General features: G+C 43.9%; 1 protein-coding gene across 1 annotated transcript; it reads left to right on the top strand.

Moving 5' to 3' along the window:
* The first annotated feature begins 10,929 nt into the window (after positions 1-10,929).
* Positions 10,930-11,793, top strand: LOC144193198 (gamma-crystallin M3-like). Its single transcript, XM_077711974.1, has 3 exons — positions 10,930-11,073; positions 11,147-11,389; positions 11,478-11,793. The coding sequence occupies exons 1-3, from the start codon at positions 11,065-11,067 to the stop codon at positions 11,751-11,753; spliced, it is 528 nt and encodes a 175-aa protein (XP_077568100.1). The 5' UTR covers positions 10,930-11,064; the 3' UTR covers positions 11,754-11,793.
* Positions 11,794-12,291: the final 498 nt, after the last annotated feature.

Here is a 12,291-nt window from a genome sequence, read left to right as displayed (position 1 = left end):
TTAATTAAATGTCAATAATTGAATACGATGTCTGCCTGCAGTTATTGATAATTATGAACGAGGGTAATTATTAATGAACCTAATATTTTGGTCCTTCGGAGCTTTGGAGGTCAATATACCGAAGTGGGAACCCAGGCGCTGCTGACCGACATCTGGATAAAGACCGTGCACGGCGTCTTCAACACCCTTTTCCAGGGCTGGAGTTTTCGGTGGGGGCGCCTGGATTCTCGGCGGTTGAAGACTTTTCCTGCTGGAGGGAGACATCTGACGGATCTCGGGTAAGTCCACATTAATGTCTGCATGTTGTGACGGTGTTTCCAAATGCGTTAAAGGGACATTGAAGGTCCATTCTGGGCTGGACTCGCGTCCGGGGTGACGGCGACAAAAACCCTGTGTTATACTAGTCAATGGCAGGTACAGTTTTGGGGCACTTTGCTGGAAAGTGTCCTGTGTCTCAAGGGTAGGCACGAATATATTGTACTACAGGTACAATTTTGGGGCTGGAAAGTGTCCTGTGTCTCAAGGGTAGGCACGAATATATTGTACTACAGGTACATTTTTTGGGCTGGAAAGTGTCCTGTGTCTCAAGGGTAGGCACAAATATATTGTAAACGTTGTATGGTTTCTGCAGTAAAATTAAGATAAGCCTAGGAAATACAGTCGAAGAGGTAATAATAATAATAATAATAATAATAATAATAATAATAATAATAATAATAATAATAATAATAATAATAATAATAATAATAATAATAATAATAATAATAATAATAATAATAATAATAATAATAATAATAATAATAATAATAATAATAATAATAAAAATAATAATAAAAATAATAATAAAAATAATAATAAAAATAATAACAATAACAATAACAATAACAATAACAATAACAATAACAATAACAATAACGATAACGATAACGATGACGATGACGATGACGATGACGATGACGATGACGATGACGATGACGATGACGATGACGATGACGATGACGATGACGATGACGATGACGATGACGATGACGATGACGATGACGATGACGATGACGATGACGATGACGATGACGATGACGATGACGATGACGATGACGATGACGATGACGATGACGATGACGATGACGATGACGATGACGATGACGATGACGATGACGATGACGATGACGATGACGATGACGATGACGATGACGATGACGATGACGATGACGATGACGATGACGATGACGATGACGATGACGATGACGATGACGATGACGATGACGATGACGATGACGATGACGATGACGATGACGATGACGATGACGATGACGATGACGATGACGATGACGATGACGATGACGATGACGATGACGATGACGATGACGAGGACGACGACGACGACGACGACGACGACGACGACGACGACGACGACGACGACGACGACGACGACGACGACGACGACGACGACGACGACGACGACGACGACGACGACGACGACGACGACGACGACGACGACGACGACGACGACGACGACGACGACGACGACGACGACGACGACGACGACGACGACGACGACGACGACGACGACGACGACGACGACGACGACGACGACGACGACGACGACGACGACGACGACGACGACGACGACGACGACGACGACGACGACGACGACGACGACGACGACGACGACGACGACGACGACGACGACGACAACGACGACAACGACGACAACGACGACAACGACGACAACGACGACAACGACGACAACGACGACAACGACGACAACGACGACAACGACGACAACGACGACAACGACGACAACGACGACAACGACGACAACGACGATAACGACGATAACGACGATAACGACGATAACGACGATAACGACGATAACGACGATAACGACGATAACGACGATAACGACAATAACGACAATAACGACAATAACGACAATAACGACAATAACGACAATAACGACAATAACGACAATAACGACAATAACGACAATAACGACAATAACGACAATAACGACAATAACAACAATAACAACAATAACAATAATAACAATAATAATAATAATAATAATAATAATAATAATAATAATAATAATAATAATAATAATAATAATAATAATAATAATAATAATAATAAATATAATTAAGTTAACTGTGTGAGGCACACTAACTCACAAAAAAAAAAGTAAAATATGGGAAACAAGTGTAGTAAGGCGGGTTTGGATGACGATCCAAAAATAAGTCTAACTTGTAAGGATTGGAAGTTTGTGGAAAGACAAAGCGCTTTAAAAGTTAAACATCTAAATAAATGGATAAAAAAATATGGGTTTGCTGGCCAGCTTGATTTACAAAAGATTTTTGAATTACAAGATAAAATATGCGCTAAACATAAAGGGGACCTAAGGAAAATGGAAAAGGATGGTTATAATGACACCTATTTTTGGTTTTTAATGGCGAAAAAACGTTGTGATGGGAATGCCAAAAATCCTGATAAAGGTGGGGCTGGAAGCGCAGAACAGGCTGTCTTTTTCCAAAGAAAAGAGGATTCTGAGACGGGCCCGGTGGGTAAGAAACGGGACGTGAAAAAAGAGGAAACCGATGAGCAATTGTCGGGGGATGTTGGGGCGGTGCGGTCAACAAATCTCTTTGTACCTTTTCCAACAGATGTGCAAGACCGTTTGACCAGGTCGGGGGGATCCATGGGGGAATGGTCAAAAACATTGGGACAAACGCTATCACCGCCCGAAAGGCCGCTAATGAATGACATGGTGCTTGAACAATACTTCATGATCGAGGTTGCTAACCCTAATGTGGAGAGTGACCAACCCCGTGTTATTTTGGTGCATAGAACTTGGACTCAGGACGACGTGAAAAAAGCCGTAGACGGCGTCACGTCGTACAAAATAGACGTGGGGGAATTTGTCTTGCAGATGGAAGATATTAGACGGTCGTATCACTTAAATGGAGTAGAAACGCAGCAGATTTGGATGGCCACCTTAAAAGGTGATTGGCATGCTATTAGAGGAGAATGGGATCCAAAATTCAAGTGTGGACCATTAGCTCATGATAGCCGTGAATTGGAGATAAGAGTGCGTGAGCTGATAGAGCGCGCCACAAAAAAATTTAAAACAAAAGCAAATTATACTGCGATTGGTAGAGCTAAACAAAAAGATGGTGAGGCTTTTGATGAATATTTAATCAGGATGTCTGCTTGTTTTAAAGTCAACAGTGGCATTCCTGAGGATAACACGGTGGGCAGCCTTTATCAAGAGCAACTAAAAAATGTGTTACACGCTAATTCAAATCATGCCCTCCGGGAATGGATTGAGAAATATTGGGTAGATAGGCCCACGGGCACGCTTGACCAATACGTAAATCAAGCGTTACATGCAGAAGGGGTGCTAAAGAAAAAAGGTAAAAAACATGGGGGACGTCCTCTGCGGGGGATAAAATGTTTTACCAAGAAAGAGAAGGAGGACATAGAAAGTTAAACAAAAATAACTGGAGAAAAGATGGGGGTAAGTTCAATAGATTTAAAAGTAAGGCATGCTGGATTTGTGGGAAAACTGGGCACATTTCGCGGGATTGCCCAGACAACAGAGCCTCCAGGGCTGGGACTCAATCAGCAAGGCTTGGCGTGGGGCCAGGGCCCAGTGGGACAACTGGTGGGGTCCAGTCTAGGGGAGTGGAGCTGAATTTAGCGGAAATACTGACACTTGAGACAATTAAACCTGAAATTACATTGTTTGTGAATGGGGTACGTTTAACGTTTTTGTGTGATACTGGAGCTTGTAAAACTGCAATTACACAGGATGTTCCGGGAATTAGATACATGAAAAATAAGGTTTATGTAGCGACAGCTGATGGGCAGGTTGCTACTGCTTCAGAGACGTTTCCGGTTTGGATAAGGGATCCGGAAGGGGAAACATGTAAGATGTCGGTGTTGGTGGTAAAAGAGTGTCCTGTCAATTTACTGCGTAGGGATGGCCTATTACAATTGGGATTGGCGTTAGTCCCCTTCGCTAGTGGAAATATGGTGGTTAAAAGGCAAAGGGAAATTAATTGTTGCCAATTAAATGTTTTGCATGTAGAGCAACCTTCTTTCTTTTACTATACTCTGGATGTGTCTAATAATACGCCGGCTTGTGTGGAAAACAGTTTGTTATCTACAGCTGCTAGTTTGATTGAGACGCGGGAGAGTGTGGCAAGCATAAACTCCCTCCATGTTATAATGTGGTACAAAATGACGGAGGGGCCTGATGAAATTTCTGAAAACAAATTGAGACGAGTCACGTCGCCGGCCCCGTCCTCCAGGGGCACCGGCGAATTGGCACTCTCGACGTCGCCAGCCCCTTCTTCCAGGGACTCCGGTGAATTGCCACTCTCGACGTCGCCGGCCCCTTCTTCCAGGGACTCCGGCGAATTGCCACTCTCGACGTCGCCGGCCCCTTCCTCCAGGGACTCCGGCGAATTGCCACTCTCGACGTCGCCAGCCCCTTCTTCCAGGGACTCCGGCGAATTACCACTCTTGACGTCACCGGCCCCATCCTCCAGGGGCAACGGCAAACGGCCACTCTCGACGTTGCCAGCCCCTTCTTCCAGGGACTCCGGCGAATTGCCACTCTCGACGTCACCAGCCCCGTCCTCCAGGGGCAACGGCGAATTGCCACTCGGTGCTTGGGAGAGCGGTGCCTGGGAGAGCGGTGCTTGGGAGAGCGGTGCTTGGGAGAGCGGTGCTTGGGAGAGCGGTGCTTGGGAGAGCGGTGCTTGGGAGAGCGGTGCTTGGGAGAGCGGTGCTTGGGAGAGCGGTGCTTGGGAGAGCGGTGCTTGGGAGAGCGGTGCTTGGGAGAGCGGTGCTTGGGAGAGCGGTGCTTGGGAGAGCGGTGCTAGAATGGCCGTCCGTCACCAGAAACCTGGTCCGTGGCTTCGGTACGGGTGCGACTGGCGACCCCAGTGGCAACGGGAGTACTTTGCGTGGCCTTGGCACAGGAGCTTGGGGCACTTGAAACGGCGTGGTCGGACGAGTAACTTCGGCCACTTGGACAGGCGTGGTCGGCCGAGTAACTTCGGCCACTTGGACAGGCGTGGTTGGCCGAGTAACTTCGGCCACTTGAACAGACGTGGTTGGCCGAGTAACTTCGGCCACTTGGAAAGACGTGGTCGGCCGAGTAACTTCGGGCACTTGTAAAGGCCTGGTCGGCTGAGTCACTTCGGGCACTTGAAAAGGCGTGATAGGCCGAGTCACTTGGGCCACTTGGAACGGTGAGGGCTGCATAGTTTCTAGGACAGGGGTGTCCAAACTTTTTGCAAAGAGGGCCAGATTTGGTTATGTGAAAATGTGTGCGGGCCGACTATTTAGCTTGACATTCTTTGAACCATTAACATTAAATACAAATTAACCTTTTGGGATTTTCTTTTAATTACAAATGGCATACTTTTTCTTTTACATTTTTTTTACATTTAGGTTTTTACCGAAAACACAAACCACAAAAAATTAAGAAAACTATCAAGGATACCTAAGTTCATGTGAAACATCACATATTATTCACTATTATATGCTCACTGTAGGAACAGTGCTGAAAACAGAACAATGATTACTGCATATTCAAACTGTGATTTTGACCATCACAAAAAAAATAATGAACTGAGATTTAAGAATTTATTCAACTCAGAGGACTTAACAAATATCTTGCCTGCACTAATGTGAAGGGTGATACTGGGATCTTGACTGCAGTATGTAGTCCAGGTCTGGCTCAGGAGCAGTGGTTTTGATGCGCAAGACGTCACGCAGGTGAGAGTCACTCAGTCTCGTCCTCATGCGGCTCTTGTTAATGTTCATAATGAAGAATGTCTTCTCGCACATGTATGTGGAGCCAAACAAGCTCAGCATTTTTTTAGCAAAAGTCCGAATAGCTTGGAACCTGCCTTCATCCAGCTGGCGGTAGAAGTTAACAAGAGGGAGCTGTTGGTGCCGACTGCGATGCTCGGCGTCACACTGCAGCTCAATGAGCTCCAGTTGCAGGTGGTCTGGAGCGTCATCAGGGTTCACGGAGAAAGGAGAGGAAAAAACCGTGATCTCCTTTTCAATAGCTGCAAAGTCCCGAAAGCGCTGCTGAAACTCCTCAACCAGAGATGAGATGTCTGCTGCATACTTTGTCATTTGCGCACTTTTGATCGGTGGGAAACTGGTCACAATTTCCTGCAGAGACGGGAAATGTGCGGTATTGGGCTGCGCCTGTGACAGGTGTCTTTGGAAAAGTAGCAGCTTGGTTCGAAAGGCTTTGATGTGGGAATACAGTTGGCTTACCACTGCATTTTGCCCTTGAAGGCTTGTGTTCAGCGCATTCAGATGTCGCGTTATGTCAACTCAAAATCCCAAATCAGCCAGCCAAACAGGATCATTTAATTGTGGCATGGGTTGTCCCTTTTTAGTTAAGAATTGTCCAATTTCCTCCCTGAGAGAGAAGAAGCGCTGCAGCGCAGACCCCCGACTGAGCCACCTCACGTCGGTGTGATACAAAACATCTCCGTATTCAGCCTGGATGTCGAGAAGAAACTGTCTGAACTGGCGGTGGCACAGCGCTTTGGAGCGAATATAATTAATAGTCTTTATCACCGGTTTCATAACATTATCATACTTCATATGTTTATCTTGATGAATAATACAGTGGAGTTTAATAGCGCTGCCTCCATCTTCGCTGACTTTGTCACAGACAAGGCTTGATAATCCACTCCGCTCGCCAGCCATGGCAGGTGCGCCGTCCGTAATAATCCCGGTGACTTTATTCCACTGTAGTTTCATGTCATCGACGGTGGAACAAACAGAAACAAATAAATCTGTTCCTCTTGTTTGGCCCTTCAGACTCTGGAGGTCCAGAAGCTCTTCACTCACGTTCATGTCATTGTCCACTCCTCTTAAAAAGATCAGTAACTGAGCGGTGTCGGACGTATCCGTGCTTTCATCGCACGCTGACGAGAAAAAGTCAAACTCAGTTCCTTTTGCCTCTAACTGTCTCTTAATATCTGAAGAAACGTCTTCAATTCTCCGTGCCACAGTATTACGAGCCAGGCAAATATTGGCAAACTCTTGCTTCTTCGCGGGAAAAATTTTCCCAACCATTTGCATTACACAGTCTTTAATAAATTCACCGTCACTGAAAGGTTTGCAGTGCTTTGCAATTAGCGTTGCCACTTCGTAGCTTGCCTTTGTGGCACTTTCATTTGACTCACGGGCTCTTGTGAAAAAGCTTTGCTGTGCCGTTAAAACAGCTTCCAGTTGCTTCACTTTTTCACCGCGTTCGTTCCCAGTTAGCTTGTCGTAGCTAGCATGTTTCGTCTGGTAGTGCCTCTTAACGTTGAATTCCTTGAAAACAGCCACAGTCTCTTGGCAAGTTAGGCAGACACCGTTGTTTCGTATTTCAGTGAAAAAATACTCAAATTTCCACTTGTCCTGGAAGCGGCGGCCCTCGCGGTCAACTTTCCTTTTTTTTGTTTACAGTCGCCATGTTAGAAATGGGCTGGGGTGAAACGATGACGCAAGGCCAAGGGTCACGGCGGCCAGAGTGCGGCCACAGGGCTACTGCCATCTTCTGGTGAAGTGAAAAATAGCTTTTTGTACACATGTATTTTATACTGTGGTCAACAGTGCTGGCGGGCCGTGTATTATTGATTTCATGATAGAGGCCACGGGCCGGTAAAAATTTGTCCACGGGCCTTTATTGGCCCGCGGGCCGGACTTTGGACATGTCTGGATAAGACCTTTGGAAAATATAAAGATTTGGCTACATCCTTCGTGGTGACTATAGGCACAATTACCGCTATCCTAACATTGTGTGGGTGCGGTATTATCCCCTGTTTGCGCTCCTTGCTAAGCCGACTTATAACTACTGCAATTGCCCCTACAAATTCTAAAGTACATGAGTTGTATCTTATGGGACGGTTTGGGGAAAGCAGTGAGGTCCAGGAGTACGGTAAATCCGAGGACCAATTGGACGAATATAATTATGTTCTTTCTCTTTCAGACCAGCCATGGGAGTAAGGAGTGGGCGGGAAAAATCACAGTCACCCGACATTACCATTTTGTGATTATTAAGAAATGATTAATAACATACATATTATAAAAACGGGGGAATGTTGGGTTTATTCTGTATTACTATTATACATATATGTGTAGTAATTAATTTCTTTGTTAAATCATTAAATCATTCTTCCTAATTGTTCGGCTCGCGGTCATAACCAGCCACCTGGTCCACTCTCACGTGGACTTCTTATCCAAGGCAACGGAGCCAGTGTCACTGGATGTTGTTTCTGCCACTTCCATAACACTCGTGACGCACTTCGGGCTTCTTTATGTAATTGTTATATGATTGTTAGGTCAAATGAAGGCGTGATTATTTTTCTCCAAAAGCCGCACGCGATATACTGTTCGAGAGGATACTTTGGAAGATCTCCTCCCTTAAGGTTCTTATCTGTGATCCAATCCATTTAATTAAATGTCAATAATTGAATAGGATGTCTGCCTGCAGTTATTGATAATTACAATGTGAAGGGTAATTAATAATGAACCTATCATAATGTTTATAAGCTAAGTAAATCAAAGCTTTCTTCATTGCGAGCAAATATATAATAATGTAAGACGAATAACTCTAACAGACGATTATAGTAAAGAATTTATGCTACCAATATTTAATTGTTTACCTGGTCGAATAGTTGAGAATGACTCCTTGAGTTTGTAAAATGAAAGATAACATTTCTATGACCGTATACTGAATGGGTGTAATTGTACATTATGTTTAGTGTTCTAACGTGTTGCTTTAATAGATACCAGTAAAGTTGGATTGAGGAAGGAACAACGAATCACTATCGTGATTATTTCTCCCAGGGTTCCCAGTGGAAAAGCAGGGTATAACATGTCCATAATCTCAGCAAGTGGTGCGACTTGGTGCTGAACATCTCCAACAACCATGGAACTCATCCTGGACTTAAGACGGAACAAGCCATAAAATAGTTTTTGAGGGTTGGATTGATTCCGTCAGTGATAGAAAATGAGGAAAGAAAGGAGAATGGATATTGCGTCAAGGTGAAAAGGATATTTGGTGAGTAAAATATGACTATATGTCTGAATAATATTTCATTTGTATGAGGTTATTATTGATGATTTTTTATGGGTCGCACCTGTAGCTGCAGTCGAGATTTTATAGCCATAAAATAGTTTTTGAGGGTTGGATTGATTCCGTCAGCGATAGAAAAGGAGGAAATAAGGGAGCATACATATTGTGTACAGGTAAAAAGGATTTTTGGTGAGTAAAATATGGCTATATTCCTAAATAATATTTCAATCGTATGAGATTATTATTGATTTTTTTAATGTGTTGCAGCTGTAACTGCAGTAGCCATAAAATGATTTTTGAGGGTAGATTCCGTAAGCTGAAGGCGTCGCTAGGAAATTCACGGACCTGGGGTCACCTTGTCCTTTTTCTTCGATCACCCGGGGATGGTCAGTACAGTGACAGCTGGAGGGACCCCAGGTCAGGAAAGTCATCCCTCGTTGTCTTTGGGTGATGGCTTGGCACGCCATTTGCAGTCGTTGGGTGCGCATCATCTGAATTTGGAATCAATTCATACTAATTGCTCCAGCTGTGCATTTGCCACCTTGGTAACCGGAATACAATCGTTAGAACGATTAACACAATTATTCCAATCCTTGCCAAATTAGCACCCCAATACCCCCATTTTGAGCTAAGCCAATCGAATGACCAGACATCACGCCTCGTATTGGCAGTTACTTCCTTGCGTATTTCTAGTTCTAGCCATCGCTTCAGTAAATGTTCCCCCCTTAGCGCAATTCTTTGGAAAGTAAAACCAAACGTCTTTTATGTCGTTTACAAACGTCATTTTCGGAAGAATTTCGGCCGAGTGTCCAGGTGCTCACCAAAACACTTTTTTCCCTCTGTCGTTACATAACGACTTAGTGAGCCACGGTGGTGATGGCCACGCTGACCTAATTTAGTTATTAGGTGGGAGTATCCAATCAGCCTAACATGCATGTTTTCGGAATGTGGAAGGAAACCAGAGTATCCGGCGGAAACTCATGCAAGAGAACATACAAACTCCATACAGATGGACATGACCTGGGTTTGAACCCAGGACCCTAGAGCTGTGAGTCCGACACACTAACCACTCGCTCCACCGGCCCGTCAAATATGCGATAACATTGTCAATTTCTTATTCATTTTCATTTTTACCAACTAACCACAAATTTTAAAGTATTTTTAAAAATAAACGGTTCATTCAAAAATAGCATTAATAAATATTTTTTAAACAATGGCAGATATAATTTGAAAGCTAGTTCAGCATTAAATAAGAAATATGTTAAAAAAAAACTATGTAAATCTTGTTCACTCCTTATAGGGGCCCTTTGAAATCAACAAATTGGTCAAAATGACTGTGGGGTTGGTGGAGGATTTATTTAGCCAATAACAGGCAGTAGCAGGATATGCTCTGAAGTGGTTTCTAGGCAGATTATTTCAGAAATGTTATTTCCTAATACAGTGGTGACAAGTTAAATGCCCTTGGAATGTACATATTCCTAAAACCAAAACTACACTTTGCGTGTAGAAAAAAGAACATCAATAGGGTTGTTGAGATTAAATATAAATTGTCTATGCAAATAAACAGTTCTACTCTTCTAATGTGTGCTAATCTTATAATCCTTGGTGCATCTAATTTGCAGTCGTAGTTGTTTGCTTTTAACACTTTGAAGAGATGTTTTGTGATTAGTCAAGATTAAAATATTTACACATATAGTTCCAATGAAATTGGTGAATAAAAGGAATGCATGACTTCAGTAGAAGGAAAATTCTGCACCGTCATTATGACCCAGAGGTTATACAGGCAAGCAACTCAATGCTCTATAGGCTTTTAGAATCGGATGCTTGCTCAGGGATTTAGACAATAGGGGGGCACTCTGTCTTTGTTTGGTAGCAGATATAAAAGATGGATGTTCAGGCAGAGAAGTAGCAGGTCAGTCACAGCTCTCTGAGAGATCCTGCAGATCACCACTACCAATATGGGGAAGGTAGGTATCAGCATCACTTTTTATTACTCTTTCATATATCAGCAAGCTAATCAGGTCTCCCCACCATCCGTAGATAATTCTGTTTGAGGAAAAGAACCTCCAGGGTCGGTCCTATGAGTGTATGAGCGACTGCGCCGATATGTCTTCATACCTGAGCAGATGCCAGTCCTGCCGGGTGGAAAGCGGCTGCTTCATAATCTATGAGCGCACCAACTTCATGGGCAACCAGCACCTCCTGAGAAGGGGCGAGTACTCAGACTTCTTGAGTATGATCGGCGTGGGCAGTGGTATTAGGTCGTGTCGCCTCATCCCCATTGTAGGTCTAATCCACAACAAAATGCGACAACGCGTTTCCCTGCTTTTTTCTCTAATTTCTTACTGTGTTTTATTCCTGTTGAAAAAAGCACAAAGGTCAGTTTAGGATGAAGATCTTTGAGAGGGAGAACCTAAGTGGTCAGATGAATGAACTGACAGATGACTGCGAGAACATTTTAGAACGCTTGGGCATGAATGAATGCTTGTCCTGCCAAGTGATGGAAGGCCACTGGCTGCTGTTCGAGCAACCCAACCTCCGTGGCAAAATGGTCTATGTAAGGCCCGGTGAGCACCGAAGCTTCAAGGAGATGGGCATGAGCAACACTCGCTTCATGAGCATGAGACGCATCATTGATTCATGCTGATTTACCCAGCTACAAAATAAATGTGAGTTTCTAAATTCTGGATTTGTTGTACAATACTTCATTATAATCGGCCTCATTAGGGCTGTTGTCTGGTTAACCATTAAACATTCCCAAAAACATCCACAAATAACGAGGGTGACACTATCACACCATTTTCATCAGGGTGTCAGGGTGTGACTCAATTTGGTTTACGGTCCACGGTCATGGTAATTAAATCTCGGAGGCCGAACCAATTTAATTTTGGCCAAATAAGCTAACCAGTCATGGCCAGTCAAAATGGATTGGACATATGCCATCATCAATGGCACTGAAAGATGAGCATTCACAGGTCATCCTCCCAGTTTAAGTGAATTGGAAATCTGTCGATGTCATTGGCTGGCCGTGTCACTCCCTTTACGTTTTGAATTGTTTACATTTTTTTTTTTTAGCTCCTTCCTGTTGTGGGACGTTCTTTTCTCTGTTCTTACAGATCTGGTGAAAAAAGTGATAACGAAAATATAGGCAAGACATTGTTGAAGCTTCTCTTTATTGGCTCGAG

The sequence above is a fragment of the Stigmatopora nigra genome, unplaced genomic scaffold, assembly GCF_051989575.1.
Source record: "Stigmatopora nigra isolate UIUO_SnigA unplaced genomic scaffold, RoL_Snig_1.1 HiC_scaffold_186, whole genome shotgun sequence".
Lineage (NCBI taxonomy): Eukaryota > Metazoa > Chordata > Actinopteri > Syngnathiformes > Syngnathidae > Stigmatopora > Stigmatopora nigra.
The sequence above is the reverse complement of the archived record's forward strand: the minus strand, read 5'-3'. Positions and strand labels throughout refer to the sequence as shown.